This window comes from Thalassophryne amazonica, chromosome 18, assembly GCF_902500255.1.
Source record: "Thalassophryne amazonica chromosome 18, fThaAma1.1, whole genome shotgun sequence".
Lineage (NCBI taxonomy): Eukaryota > Metazoa > Chordata > Actinopteri > Batrachoidiformes > Batrachoididae > Thalassophryne > Thalassophryne amazonica.
This window is the reverse complement of record NC_047120.1, coordinates 72104217-72120470: the sequence shown is the minus strand read 5'-3', so window position 1 is coordinate 72120470 and position 16254 is coordinate 72104217. Positions and strand designations below refer to the sequence as shown.

The 16254-nt window shown below is 41.6% G+C and overlaps 1 protein-coding gene across 1 annotated transcript in view; it reads left to right on the top strand.

The window, feature by feature from the left end:
• LOC117530908 (ubiquitin carboxyl-terminal hydrolase 22-like) overlaps positions 1-15143 on the top strand; it is a 31527-nt gene extending 16384 nt beyond the window's left edge. Inside the window, 9 exon segments of the mRNA XM_034193865.1 lie at positions 5333-5386; positions 5389-5440; positions 6532-6650; positions 6653-6689; positions 7812-7938; positions 12580-12671; positions 13384-13446; positions 13549-13698; positions 14864-15143. Of these exon segments, the coding sequence (XP_034049756.1) occupies positions 5333-5386; positions 5389-5440; positions 6532-6650; positions 6653-6689; positions 7812-7938; positions 12580-12671; positions 13384-13446; positions 13549-13698; positions 14864-14906 (737 nt within the window). The 3' untranslated portion in view covers positions 14907-15143.
• Positions 15144-16254: the final 1111 nt, after the last annotated feature.

Here is a 16254-nt window from a genome sequence, read left to right as displayed (position 1 = left end):
ACGCAACACTTTTGGTTTTGCTCCCATTTTGTATGAGATGAACTCAAAGATCTAAAGCTTTTTCCACATACACAATATCACCATTTCTCTCAAATACTGTTCACAAACCAGTCTAAATCTGTGATAGTGAGCACTTCTCCTTTGCTGAGATAATCCATCCCACCTCACAGGTGTGCCATATCAAGATGCTGATTAGACACCATGATTAGTGCACAGGTGTGCCTTAGACTGCCCACAATAAAAGGCCACTCTGAAAGGTGCAGTTTTATCACACAGCACAATGCCACAGATGTCGCAAGATTTGAGGGAGCGTGCAATTGGCATGCTGACAGCAGGAATGTCAACCAGAGCTGTTGCTCGTGTATTGAATGTTCATTTCTCTACCATAAGCCGTCTCCAAAGGCGTTTCAGAGAATTTGGCAGTACATCCAACCAGCCTCACAACCGCAGACCACGTGTAAGCACACCAGCCCAGGACCTCCACATCCAGCATGTTCACCTCCAAGATCGTCTGAGACCAGCCACTCGGACAGCTGCTGGAACAATCGGTTTGCATAACCAAAGAATTTCTGCACAAACTGTCAGAAACCGTCTCAGGGAAGCTCATCTGCATGCTCGTACGTCCTCATCGGGGTCTCGACCTGACTCCAGTTCGTCATCGTAACCGACTTGAGTGGGCAAATGCTCACATTTGCTGGCGTTTGGCACGTTGGAGAGGTGTTCTCTTCACGGGTGAATCCCGGTTCACACTGTTCAGGGCAGATGGCAGACAGCGTGTGTGGCATCGTGTGGATGAGCGGTTTTCTGATGTCAATGTTGTGGATCGAGTGGCCCATGGTGGCGGTGGGGTTATGGTATGGGCAGGCGTCTGTTATGGACGAAGAACACAGGTGCATTTTATTGATGGCATTTTGAATGCACAGAGATACCGTGACGAGATCCTGAGGCCCATTGTTGTGCCATACATCCAAGAACATCACCTCATGTTGCAGCAGGATAATGCACGGCCCCATGTTGCAAGGATCTGTACACAATTCTTGGAAGCTGAAAATGTCCCAGTTCTTGCATGGCCGGCATACTCACCGGACATGTCACCCATTGAGCATGTTTGGGATGCTCTGGACCGGCGTATACGACAGCGTGTACCAGTTCCTGCCAATATCCAGCAACTTCGCACAGCCATTGAAGAGGAGTGGACCAACATTCCACAGGCCACAATTGACAACCTGATCAACTCTATGCGAAGGAGATGTGTTGCACTGCATGAGGCAAATGGTGGTCACACCAGAAACTGACTGGTATCCCCCCCAATAAAACAAAACTGCACCTTTCAGAGTGGCCTTTTATTGTGGGCAGTCTAAGGCACACCTGTGCACTAATCATGGTGTCTAATCAGCATCTTGATATGGCACACCTGTGAGGTGGGATGGATTATCTCAGCAAAGGAGAAGTGCTCACTATCACAGATTTAGACTGGTTTGTGAACAATATTTGAGGGAAATGGTGATATTGTGTATGTGGAAAAAGTTTTACATCTTTGAGTTCATCTCATACAAAATGGGAGCAAAACTAAGTGTTGCGTTTATATTTTTGTTGAGTGTATATAGCGCCAAATCACAACAAACAGTTGCCCCAAGGTGCTTTATATTGTAAGGCAAGGCCATACAATAATTACAGAAAAACCCCAACGGTCAAAACGACCCCCTGTGAGCAAGCACTTGGCAACAGTGGGAAGAAAAAACTCCCTTTTAACAGGAAGAAATCTCCAGCAGAACCAGGCTCAGGGAGGGGCAGTCTTCTGCTGGACTGGTTGGGGCTGAGGGAGAGAACCAGGAAAAAGACATGCTGTGGAGGGGAGCAGAGATCAATCACTAATGATTAAATGCAGAGTGGTGCATACAGAGCAAAAAGAGAAAGAAACACTCAGTGCATCATGGGAACCCCCCAGCAGTCTAAGTCTATAGCAGCATAACTAAGGGATGGTTCAGGGTCACCTGATCCAGCCCTAACTATAAGCTTTAGCAAAAAGGAAAGTTTTAAGCCTAATCTTAAAAGTAGAGAGGGTGTCTGTCTCCCTGATCTGAATTGGGAGCTGGTTCCACAGGAGAGGAGCCTGAAAGCTGAAGGCTCTGCCTCCCATTCTACTCTTACAAACCCTAGGAACTACAAGTAAGCCTGCAGTCTGAGAGCGAAGCACTCTATTGGGGTGATAATTGAACTATGAGGTCCCTAAGATAAGATGGGACCTGATTATTCAAAACCTTATAAGTAAGAAGAAGAATATTAAATTCTATTCTAGAATTAACAGGAAGCCAATGAAGAGAGGCCAATATGGGTGAGATATGCTCTCTCCTTCTAGTCCCTGTCAGTACTCTAGCTGCAGCATTTTGAATTAACTGAAGGCTTTTCAGGGAACTTTTAGGACAACCTGATAATAATGAATTACAATAGTCCAGCCTAGAGGAAATAAATGCATGAATTAGTTTTTCAGCATCACTCTGAGACAAGACCTTTCTAATTTTAGAGATACTGTGCAAATAAGGACAAGAATTTCAATTTATTCAAATTTTTCAATTTATTTTCATTTATATAGCGCCAAATCACAACAAAGTTGCCTCAAGGTGCGTCACACAAGTACAATCCGTGGAATTGGTGCTGGTTTGAATTTACAGTTTGTCATCATGAACACGTATACAAGAAATGGTAAAGCTCACTGCATCTTGTGCCCTCAAGAAACATGGTAAGAATTTATTTTTTTGTCTCCGGAAAATAAACATTGTGCTTTTCAGACATGATTATGTGACTTTTTAATTAATGTAGACTTTTTTCATTGGAAAAAAAGACATTGTGGCTTTGAATCATCAGCCATAGACCAGATGAGGCGGATCCTCGCTATATTTTGCAGATGGACAAAAACAGTCCCGGTAACATCCCAAATATGGAGGTCAAAGGACAGTCTCATTAGAGTTTAAATGTAGGAAGTTACGAGACATCCAACTTCTCACTGATACAAGACAGTCCTCCAGAGTTTTTATGGGAATGAGATTTCCTGCAGTTATTGGCATGTACAACTGAGTATCATCAGCATAACAATGAAAGGCAATCCCGAAGCGCAGTATACGCCCAAGGGCTGCTTCAGAAAGGGCGAAAAAATGCTGACGGGTTGAGTCTGGTCTGCTTGAGGTTTCTTCCTTGGAGGGAGTTTTTTCTTACTACTGTTGCCTGTGTTCTTGCTCTGGAGGTTGGTAAGGTTAGACCTTACTTGTGTGAAGCACCTTGAGGCAACTTTGTTGTGATTTGGTGCTGTATAAATGAAAATAAATTGAAAATTTAGCTGTGGTTTTTGAAATGCTGTAACAGTCTTTTCAGTCTTCATGAATTTCATGGTAAATGGACTGCATTTATATCACGCTTTTCCATCTGAATCAGACGCTCGGAGCACTTTACAATTATGCCTCACATTCACCCTGAAGTCAGGGTGCTGCCATACAGGCGCTCACTACACACTGGGAGCAATAGGGGATTAAAGGCCTTGCCCAAGGGCCCTTAGTGATTTTCCAGTCAGGTGGGGATTTGAACCCATGATCTTCTAGACTCAAGCCCAGCACCTTAGCCACTAGACCATCACCTCCCCTGATTATTAAATTTCATGTAGTTTAATTGTTCTGAGTTAATGCATAATTTGGTTTACAATTAAAAGGAAAATCATTCCAGGTCCTACTTCAATGTCATATTCTGTTATTTCAACATGATCATTGACAGTTTAAATGAATGGTTGAATCTATGATCATGTAAATATGCACATCTTTTGAGGGTTTTTTTTCTTCCAGGAGATGCTGAAAATGTATCATTAGATACAAAATTAATTTGGTTTCTGGGGACCCACAGGCCCTAAACCCCAGCTCTTGGGGGGGCTGCACCCCACAGACCCCCTGAAAATTTTCCTCAGATTTCACAGTTTTCATTTCACAGCCGTGCTTAAATCATTCTTGTTTGTCACTGCTGAGTTTAAGTTACCGCTCTTCTCAATCTGTCACAGGAATCCTGTGGAGACGTGATCCTTTGATTTTCAGAAAAGTTAACAGTTAATAGATTTTGGTGGTGATTGGAGCTGCAGACAGAAAAGAATAGTCTTGTCATTGTACTGCAGGGGGGTGTAACATATGCGTCATATTTTACCCCTTTAGCGCCTGCCCTCAAACAAGACTGCAGTACCCAATTAATCGCCTATTTTGACAACCAGTTAATCATTTCGAGTCCATATTCTGTGATATTAGCTTTTAATTATGATTACCAGAACTTCTGGAGTGTAAGTCGGAACCTTTTCTGTATCATCAGATCTTTAATTTGGGGTTTTTGTGAATTGTTGTAATGTTTTTGTTATTGCCATTTATTCTTTTATTGTAGTTCTAAAGACTCAAGATGGACTGCGTTGTCATTTCAATTAAGGACTCTGTTTTTGTTGCTTTCTGTTTGTTCAGTTTGTAAAGAAATTCTTGTAAAATTGAAAACCTTGTAACTGTTAAAGAATGGTGTAAGCAGAGGGTCACCCCTCTGCTTCTGGTCTGCTTGAGGTTTCTTCCTCAGTATCATCAAAGAGTGTTTGTTTTTTTCTTTTTTGTCGTCTGTGTGCTTGCTCAGGGGGCTTGGTGAGGTGGAAGCAGCTTTGTTGTGATTTGGTGCAATATAATAAATAAGATTTTTTGTTATTATCTTAATGTGCATGCATGTGTTTTAGTTTGGACCTCCAGCAGATTAATCAATAATGGAAAATAATGTTTGGATTTTATTTTGCGTGTCTGGAAGAAGCAGTGCTTTGAGCAAGAAGTTCTTTATTTGTTATTTAATTATATATATTTATTTCTAGAGATGCCTTTTTTATTTTTTGGTACTTTGTAGCCTTTGTATGTTTGGATTTTTATTTTTAACATGTGTTTTTTTTAATGACCAAATCTTACATTATTGGTATAATTTATGGTTATGATTTACTGATTAATCAGAGGGTTATTTAACTGATTAGTAAGTAATCAGTAGATTCATTGAAAAATAGTTGTTTGTTCCATTTAATTTTTTTTTTTCTTTTCTTTTCAAAAACTTCATCTATTCCAAAAACAGTGGTTAATTGCAGGTGTCTTGACACTTTGACCTTTGTTCCTTTGTCTTTTGTTTCTCTGTCTGGACGGAGGAACAGGGTTCATATTGTGGTGCCTTAATGCGTCAGCTGGTGTCTGTATGAGTCAGTCCACATCATCTTTCACCAGTTTCACAACCTCATGTTGTTTGAGCTTCTTGACTGTGTGGTGTTTCTCTTTATTTTTTATTATGTACACAGACGACAACGGAAAGAAGGCCAACAACCCGAACCACTGTAACTGCATCATTGACCAATCTTCACAGGAGGCCTGCAGTCTGATGCTCACCTGTCAAGTTTTGTCTGTGAGTGTGTGTGTGTGTTTTGTTTCCTTCTGCAAAGAAAACCAAATGTACCTACTGAGAAAGTAAATTAGACCATCAGCAGCAGTTTGAACAAATGAGGATGAACATCACAAAAATGGTCATTTCTTTAAATATTAATCTTTTTTTTACAATCCCCAATTCGTGTTTTTCTTTAACTTCCTTGACCTGACGTGACCTTTCTTCGTGCATTGTCAACCAGTATTTTCTCTTAATTGTCCATCAGTCACACACTTGAACCCTCATTCACAGCCACACACTGCATGCACTGTGTGAAGCTATAGTGCCACCTTGTGGTAAGATTAAATAATTGCTCTTTTGTGTTTTCAGGTTGGATTTTTGTTGGTTTGTTGAGCAGAATTTAAAATGTTGCTGTAATTGAAGGATCCTGGTCAATTTTTAGTAACTGTGAGTGACTGAACACATTTAGACTGATTTATTTGTTCAGCCAGTTTTCATTACCATCTTTGGTTCAGCAGCTGAACATTCTGCCTTTGTGCAAAACATATCAAATTATTGCCATATTTCTTTCTAGATCAACATGAGGGGAAATATTGGTTGCTGCTGCTCCTCAGGCTTTTGTGGTGTCTGAATCCACTGAGAACTTGGCAACTGAGAAACACCCTCCTCCAGCAGGCTGGTCACAGTGTTCTTGAATAGTGTTTGACAGATGAACTTTGTAGGTTCGAGTCTGGTCACGGGCCAGACGGGTTCATTCAGACTCCGTGTCACTGAGCTGATGACTATCAGAAAAGCTCCTGACACGACTCGGTCCTCGTCTGTGAGATCGAGAGACGCCTGGGATGAGTTGATGTAGTCGGGTCAGCATCTTTAAAAAAAAAAAAAAAGAGGAGGAGGAGGAAATTTAAAAAAAAACAGATTTTTGCAGGTTATTTGCAAAAATGATTTGGGTGTAAAATGATAGCTTCAGTTGTTAACAGGAAGCTGCTTTGTGCAGCAGCAGAATGATCTGGATGACAGCAGACGCTGGCAACATTTAGGAGGTCAAAGGTGAAGTTCTTGAATGTGTCAGACATTTGTCTTTTTACGTGTGCATTTCTCTTGCCTTCTTCCCAGTGGCGTTTCAACAACCATAGACCCGGTTCTGGGACATCAGCCTGACCTGCCGGGCTCGTCCACCCCATTCTGGCCCCTCAGTCCTGGAGGAGACGGATCAGCACTTAACGGCGAGAGCCACACAGTGGCGCCACAACACTCACAGACTGTCTGCGCAGGTAACGAGAGCGGCCCGAGGCGTGTTTTGGTCTCTGGTATCGTTACTGCAGCTTCAACAGAACCTTTCACAGTTCGGCTTCAAACATGTTCCCATTGTGGTTCTGAGGGTTCGACAGGAGGCGTGTTTGTCCCTGAGGGATGGTCTGCTGTTGGAACTCCTCAGACTGTCGTGGACCTGCTGCCACGTCAGGTTGGAAGGAGCAGGTTTGGGTTTGTGATGAAGGTTGTGAGGGCTCATACGGTGGGAGGAGCCTGAGGGCATGATGGTCTCAAACCCCCATCTCTTTCTGCTTCGGATGGTTCATGGTAGAGTTTCAGGATGAAAACCGTCTTCACGGGGCTTTTTAAAAATCACTGTTAGCAGATTTTGCTTTTCATGTGGAAATAACTTAAATGAAAAATAGATCTGCAAACAAATGTTACAGGTCTGAGCAAGTAGCAGGGAAAAAAACAGCACTTTCCTGCCACTTGGTGGTGGTATTACACCACAGCTGCTTGGCCAACCACTAAAACAAAAGAAGAAGAATTCCTGTTTACTGAGAACACAGCATCAATTGAATAGATTTTTCCAGCCTGACGTGTCATTAAAATGATCTGGATTTTAATTGGTTTATTCTTCGACATTAACTTCTGCACAGCAATTCAGCACAGACTGCATCACTGCCATCATGTGGTCAGGACTGGAACAGATTCACCTGACTGGTCGCATGTTTTGCTGTGGCACAGTTCAGTTGATGGGAAAACGTGCATATTGGATGCCTCACTCCCACCAATCTATCTGGAAGTAACAAATCTGTGTGATCTGTGGTGACCATGGAGCCACAACCTGCCACATGTAAATGTTTACTGTTGGAATGTTGAGATCTGACTGTTCTTGCATTCTCAAGGAAGTGATACATATGTGATGTGATGGTGACATTCATCTTCTTCTTTTTTTTTTTTTTTTTTTATTTATTTATTTTTTATCATGCATCCAACATTCAGTGACAGAAAATAATTGGTGAAAAACACCAGAAAGCAAAAGAACAGAAAACCACCCGGACCTGCAGATTGACTCGAGCAGCAGCATCGATAAACATGCACACACCGATCCGCCCTGAATCCAGTCCTCTTGTTTCCAGGTTCACCAGACCAGAGCACCTTGGCAGCAGTGCAAAAATCAAGTGTAGTGGTTGCCATAGTTACCAGGAGTCCACCAAGCAGCTGACCATGAAGAAGCTGCCCATCGTGGCGTGCTTTCACCTCAAAGTACGTGTGTGTGTGTGTGTGTTACTTTGCATGCAGCACTGCAGGAAGTGCAGCGTAAAATAGCAGATGCACTTTAGGGAACGTGGAAATGTCACATGAATGACCTGATGAATTGCGGTTCACTTCAGCCCAGTGACATCACATCAGATAGGTGCAAGGGCGCAATTTAGAACTAGAAAATGGGGGGGGGATAAAGTGTGAGGCCCGCAGGGCCAAAGCGCATAGGCCAGGGGTCTGGGGGCCACTTTAGGCCCCCAGAAGCCAATGGTTTATAGATATGCTCAGATGCATTCTGAGCATCCAGAACAGTAATTTTAATGTTTTGAGAAGACCATAAAGTGGACACCATTTGACTTATACAATTTGAAACTGTGGATATAAGTATTTTATTCTGAGAACAGCCAGCATTGATTTTATTAACATCCTGGTGTAAATAAGGTATCACCACTTGTGTAGAACTCAGAAAGAATGATAGGTTGAGTTTTCATTAAAAAAAACAACTGCAATGTGGTAAAATGTATTCATAAATATGAAACAACAGGCTCTTAATAATTATTAACTATCGCATGCTGTATTATTTTTCTCAAGATTTGTTTTTCCATAAGTTTGAAAAAACAACAGATCATAAGTTTAAGATAAATTACTTGTCATGAATTTAATTTTCTAAGTGGCACTAATGACAACACTCATACTGAACATAATTTCACTTGCATAGACTGATTTTGGAGATCAAACAATAATTGCAGATGGGCTTTTCTGAGGTCCCAGATTGCTTTTCTGATTTCCTTTTCTAACTTTCAGAATTTAGTCAATTAGCATATGGTCCATTGATACTTATGTGTAGACACTTGTCCTAGAGGCAACTATTTTTGGTTTCAAATCTGGGCAAATGCAGTCCCAGAAAATTCTGAATGTGACAAACAAGAAACAGGTGTTTGGAAATAAGTCAGTGCTGCTAAAAATACAAACTTGCAGAAACAAAGATACTATTGTGACATGGTTTGCACATAAGACTGACATAGCATGTTTCAAGTACACACACATATATGTCAGAAGGTGGGGGAGACATACCATATTCTGTCTCCCCTGGTTGAAAAGGTGGGGGGGACATGTCCCCCCTATCCCCCACCAAATTGCGCCCATGGACAGGTGTATTTGACAACCTCCAGCAGGGAGGTAACGTGTGCATCCACGTCTCTATTTATTGCAGGACTGTGAAAACTCCGCAGGTCCGCAAAATTCCCCATATTTCATTATGGAGGGGTTCATGTTTTACTCTATAATCGTGATCGCCACTGAGTTTTTAAAATGTCTATCGCAAAGTGTTCTTTTTTACGACATCGTGCAAGTTTTATAAGACCGCAGCGATCCGTGGAGACTGATCTGTGTGTTACAGATGCAAATCAGTGTCCTCAGTTCCGCGGAGTTTCGAGGAGAAAAAAGTCTGGCTGTTGCAACAGCTGTAGTAAAATGGGACTGGTTGGTTGATGCGGCGACACTTAAGCTAAATGTAGCATGTGGACATCGCAAACCTTTAGAGCTCTAAAGTTTTTAAAAGAAGATTTGTGCAGCACGTCTGTGTCACGGAGCGACATCAGACAGAGAGAAGATGGTGAGAAAGATGGTTTGAAAAGTCTGATAAGGACAAGAATCCCTGGAATCGTCGCTGGCTTCATCAACACAGATGAAAGATAAAAGAAACGGGAAAAGTGACTGTGCCCTCTCAGGAACACGGTAAGAATTTTTCTCTCTGGAAAATAAACATTTTGCTGTTCAAACAGGATTTTAGCCAAGATTATGTGACTTTTTTCATTAATCTAGATTTTCTTTCATTTGAGGAATTTACACAAGAATATGTGGCTTTTTTTACTATAAGGTATATTAATATTTACCCTGATTTTCCAAATATTCTACAATCTTTAGCTGTGGTTTTTGAAATGCTTTAACAGTCTTTTCAGTCTTCATGAATTTCATGTAGTTTAATTGTTCTGAGTTAATGTATAATTTGGTTTACAGTTAAAATAAAAATCATTCCAGGTCCAACTTCCACGTCATATTCTGTTATTTCAAATCATCATTGACAGGTCAAATAAAAGGTGGAATATAGGGTCATTTAAATACGCAATACTTTTTAGACTTTTTGTTCCAGGAGATGTTGAAAATGTATCATTGGATAAAAAATTAATTTGGTTTCTGGGATCCCACGGGGCCTGAGACCCCAGCTCCTGCGGGCCTGTGCCCCCCCAGACCCCCTGCATATTTTCCTCGGACATCAGTTTTCATTTCACAGCCCTGTTATTGGCTCATCAGCAGCATCATTCAAAATATCATAAATGTTTAGAGGGTTTTTAAAATGACAATGAAAGGATTAGTGTGGCTGAGATAAACGACTGGGTGGAGCAGTGACGCCTGACTTGAAGCACCTTCTGAAGGGCTTTTGTGACTCTTGCAGGACTTCAGCTGCTTTGATTTCTGTGTATCTTGAACACGTTTGCTGCCAAACTGAACCTCCACATTAGAAAAGCAGCAAGAGCAAAGCAGAGCTGCTGCACGCCGTCGTGCTGTATCCAGCATGGCGGCGAAATGTGTAAAGCTACAGCTGATGGCATGTGTTCCTGAATGATTTTCACAATAAGTGTTGTTCTTGGTAGAGAGTGAACAGATTGAGTTGGAATGGTGCTTGGGCTGTATTTCTGAAGCACTTTTCAATCTTACAGCATAGATTAAAACCAAAAACTCAATTTAATCCAAATATTTGTGTTCTGTTCTTCAATATATTTCATTCAATATCATGCCAAATCACAGCAAACTGCCTCAGGGGGCTTCACACAAGTAAGGTCTAACCTTACCAACCCCGAGAGCAAACACACAGGGAGACCGTACTAAGGAAAAACTCCCTCTGATAGACCAGACTTGGAGGTGGGGCCCACTGCTTAAGCCATTCTAACAGTTAAAGATTTTTATGAAATTTTAAAAGCTGAAGAAGCAGAAATTGTAACATCTGCTACATCAGCTTCAGGCATGGCAATCTCATGGTCAGTCCAGCATCCCGTTGTCCACAGACGCCACTCCCATGCATTTTCCCCTGCACCTTGGGACAGAGAGAAAAAGAGCCGAATCAGTCAACCAAAAAAAAAAACTACAACCTAAGGTATAATTCATCAGCAGTAAATTGACAGGAAAGCAGAGAAAAGACTAAGGTGATTGCCGACCACTAGCCATAAGCTTCACTAACAGTTCTAGAATTTAGATAAAGTTGAGGCTGAGACCTGTTCCGTTACTAATAAAATTAATTTAAAAGGATAGGAAGCATCGTTTCTGACATTTGAGAGTGGCCTTTTACTGTGGCCAGCCTAAGGCACACCTATGCAATAATCATGCTGTCTAATTAGCATCTTGATATGCCACACCTGTGAGGTGGGATGGATTATCTAGGCAAAGAAGTGATCACTACCACAGATTTAGACAGATTTATGATCAGTATTTGAGAGAATTAGGTCTTTTGTGTATATAGAAAATGTTTTATCTCTTTAAGTTCAGTTCATGAAAAATGGGAGCAAAAACAAACGTGTTGGGTTTATATTTTTGTTCATTGTAAATTGTGCACTAGAAAATCCAAGTGTGTAGCCAAGCTAGCACAAGCTAACCTCTAACGAAAATGCTAAACCACACCCAAGATTCACACAGGAGTCAATAAAGAGCTAAAATTCGCAGTGGTTGCACATAAAAACTAACAGAAGTGTTGACAGGTAACAGGAATAAGAGAAACAATTGCAACCTTGTATTAATTAGAAGAGGGAAGTTCAAGCCAGACACCACGGAAGCAGTCCGTCCGGGAGAAAGTTGCCAGGTGCCAAAGAAACCACCGTGTTTTCTGGAGTAGACGTTGCAGGGTTTTTTACTCCTCTAGGAAGTATTTCAACTTCTACTCTTGTGTGACCTTTATATAATGAAAAATCAGGCATTATTATTAATTATACTATTATTAATAGTTATGACAGTATGTTATATTGGACTTACCAAGGAATCAAAGCACTACACAAAATTAACTCCAATAATGGAAGAATAAAAGAGCCAGTAATATAAAGTACACAATAACGACACATAAAAATCCCAACTAAATTATCATTATAATTATCTATTAATTAATATAATAATAATAATAATAATATAATAATAATTATATTATCTAGGAAAAAAGGTGCAATTTATACTCCAGAAAATATGGTATATCTTGTTGACTTTGACCATAAATTCAGTTGTTTCAGTTTAACTTTTACATATTTGTCCTACTTGAATCTGTGAGACTGTTGATTAAAAAATAAACTTTTTCTAATTTAGTTTAATCAAAACTAACACCCAGCTTTATTTTTTTTCTATTTGTTTATTTATTTTTTGGGGTTCAGAGCAGACAAACAAGAATAATTGTATAAATGTTTGTGCCTGCTATTGTTATCCAGGCTGCTCATGAGTTGTTCTCTAGTTGGCAGGTCTGCACTTGTGGCCAGATTCCATCTGACTGAGTGAATTTACTCTAACTTTTAGAGATGCACTGATAGGGTGCAAATATCAGCATCAGCCCTGATAGTGATGTCTCCCAGATAACATCATGGCTGTTTCAAAATCTTTGTTTGCCCTCAGCGGTTTGAACACTCTGCCAAACTACGGCGGAAGATCACAACCTACGTCTCGTTTCCTCTGGAGCTGGATATGACCCCCTTCATGGCCTCCAGGTGAGCAACCAAACGAACTGCATCACACAGGAAGTTAAAAAAAAAAACAAACAAAAAAAAACTTGCTGCACAAACCGTCACACATACGCTAGAGTCTGCTGCAGAATAATGTTTCAAGTGCAGTAATATTACAATCCAGCTGCATGAACACGTGACGTATTACTCTATGTGCAAAGTGGATATTTCAGATTGGTATCTCGCTGATATTGGCCAAAATTACTGGATCTGACATCAGAACTTTGAAATGTCAGCGTGTTGTGTTTTTGCTAGACAGTTTATTTGAGCAGAGTACATCCAGCAAAATGTTGTTCTGTATAGGAAGATACCAGAGGTGAGATGAAGTCACTTTCAAGTTGTGAATCAGCAAATCTCAACTCATGACCACCAGTGTTTGCAAGCTGACTTGAGACTTGCAGACTGATGACTTGAGAATGATTTTGTCCCACTTCTGGCAGATACTGAAGGTTCCCATATCAGGACAGTATTGAACATGAAAAAGTGTTCTTGTGCCATCCTGACTTACACAAATAAAATTTTAATTGGTTTGTTTGTGTTTATCTAAAACTATTTCCTGAGTGTATTACGAAAATAGTCACATTCAGGCACAGCTTGGTTCCCCAGAATGTCCCTTTTTGAGTTTCTATGTTGGTTTGTTTTGCAGTGTTGGTGATAACTGTGGCTGAGTTTGAATGTTGACGTGGTTGTGTTTCAGTAAAGAGAGCAGGATGAACGGTCAGTACCAACAGACTCTGGACCCCTTCAACAATGACAACAAGTAAGACCAAGAACCTGCTTTCAAAATAGACCTTAAAAATAAATGTATCACTGACGTTTTTGCACAGATACATCCTTCTCTTTCCTTCTCTCTCCCTCTCAGGTATAGTCTGTTTGCAGTGGTGAACCACCAGGGGACGCTAGAGAGCGGCCATTACACCACCTTTATCCGCCAGCACAAAGACCAGTGGTTCAAATGTGATGACGCAATTATCACCAAGGCGAGCATCAAGGACGTCCTCGACAGTGAAGGGTGAGGAGCCTCCGTATACCGCCAAGGCTTTGGCTTCAGCACCATCAAGAAGTTTGGTTTTCATTTAGGGTTTTGAAAAACTAATGAATGGGGTTTAGTATTGATTGTTTTGACCAAAATCAGACACTTTATTTCATCCAAATTGAACCAAAATTTGGTGTAATGAATGAGGGGTTATCTATCCATCCATCCATTTTCATTACCCACTTACTCCAATTAAGGGTCACGGGGGCACAGCCTATCCCATCAGTCACAGGGCGAGAGGCGGGTTCACCCTGGACAGGATGCCATTCTGTCACAGAGGCGCATACAGACAAAAAAAGTCACACCTACAGACAGTTTAAAGTTTCCAGTCCACCTGTGTGTCTTTGGATGTGGGAAGAAGCCAGAGCACACAGAGGGAACCCACACAAACACGGGGAGTACACACAAACTCCACACAGAAAGGTCACAGGTGGGATGATGGAGGGTTAGTTACGGACAAAGTGAATTGATCACCATTGATCATGAAAATAGGTTTGAAGCTGAAGTCAATATTTTGGCCCAGTGCTCTTATTTTGGGAATATTTTGAATATCTCTTTGGAGTAAGTTGTTAAAGATACACCTGTGGTTACTGATAAACTCCGATATGAAGTCAGAGATCATCATTCTGTTGGCCAAATTATGAGTGGGTGCGTGAGTTTGTAGTTCTTTCCTGTGATTGGCTGTTTCAGCTTCAGTGGAGATTTATATCACCGGATGGACGGACTCGCCTTCGAGCTGCTTATGTGCGTAAAAGTGAAAAGTTGGAGCCACAGCAGGCTTTCAGAAGAGAATAGATGTTTGTCACAATAAATTTGATGGGTTTTTTTTTAACCCCTCCTCTTTTAATAGGCTGAAGGAGTTACTCTCTTCAACCTGGCAGGCGGGTGGACAGGTTGGCATCGGACAGCGTCAGCAATTGGCTTGTTGGTGTGATTGCTGTGGAATGGAGGGGCCTCGGGCCCCCAAACATATAGAAAAGGTGTATCAGGTCCAGACCTTGGTCAAGTTTGAAAGTGGATGACTTTGACCTTGAGATCTTGCTCACATGTGGGGTTTCACTGCCGTGGAGGCTGAGCATGTGTTCATTACAGTTTTTAACATTGCGTTCAGTCTGATCCCATGCTGTGTTTGTCTCCACAGGTACCTTTTGTTTTATCACAAACAGTTCCTGGAGTACGAGTAGGTTCCTCGTGTGTGCACGGGATCGGTCACATGACGGAAAGGTAACGGACCGACTGAGAAGCAACGACACAGAAACACAGTCCTACCTGAACTCTGTAAGTGTGAATGCTTGTCGCAACCAAAATGCAACATTGTAATCTTCATCCAGCATTCATTGTGGAAGAAAGAAGCGACCGCTCTGAAGGAATAATGTTCTTGGATCAACTCCCCAAATCACTGGAATTCATGTGAATGAGACGGGGAAAAAAAAAAAAGGCTCTGCTCTGGTTTGACATGAGAGGCGGCGACTCGACTACACATCAGGGTCACGGAGCCTCTTTCCTGCTGTTGTAAAGACGGAAGGTTTTCGTGAACTTTTTTTTGTTTGTTTTTTTCTGGGGGGAGGTTTACTCAAACACAAATGCTGCTCATCGCCAACGACCTCCATCGTGTTCGCACCGCTGCAGAGACGTGGTGAGCAAAGGGCGCATGTATTCGTTTTATGGTACAGATTCCAACTGCCGGGGTTGTGGTCAGAAGCACATTTAAGGGACACACCTCCAAACGACCAAATATTTCAAGGACGGATGTGAATCTTGTTATGTATTTACTGTCACTGACCGCCGGCTGCTGGAGATAAACGGCATTACGGACGCTGTGCGCACAGAATTATTTCCAATCATTGTCGGTAAACTTTCCCAGAAGACTTTGGATGACGTCGTGAAGGGTCATGGGTTTATCTCCTCTGTATTTCTTGCTGCTTCCAGTCATGTGGGGAATTAAATGAAATGGTGAATCTATTTTTCTACATACTGTAATTGGAACATTTGTTTAGTTTTGCATTCTTCCCGCCTCCCCGAAAACTCGCACCTTGATCATTTTTGTTACTTTGTGCTGTCAGATGTTGTTTGTACTCAGAGATGCAGAATTGTCTTTGTTTGTTTTTTTAAACACATGAAAGTGTGTTAAAGGCACTGTTGAAAGAAAATTCATTCATTCATTTCTTGTCCCAGCAGTCATTGGCCAAGGGGCGGCGTTCACCCTGGACAGGACACCAGGTTACTGCAGGGCCACATGTAGGCGGACAGACACACTCGCACCTACGCTCAGTTTAGAGTCACCACTTTTACCGAACCATCATGTCTTTGGAAGTGGGAGGAGCCAGAGCTCCCGATGGGAACCCACGCCAACACGGGGAGAACATGTGAACTACACAGTGAAAGGACCACGTTGCAAGTGAACCCACAACCTTCTTGCTGTGAGGCAGCAGTGCTAACCACTGACCACCCTGTGGAAAGAAAATAATCTGCAATTTTAAGAACAAGTTGTAATATTACGAGGTAAAGTCTAAGGAAAAATGGGCCTGTTTT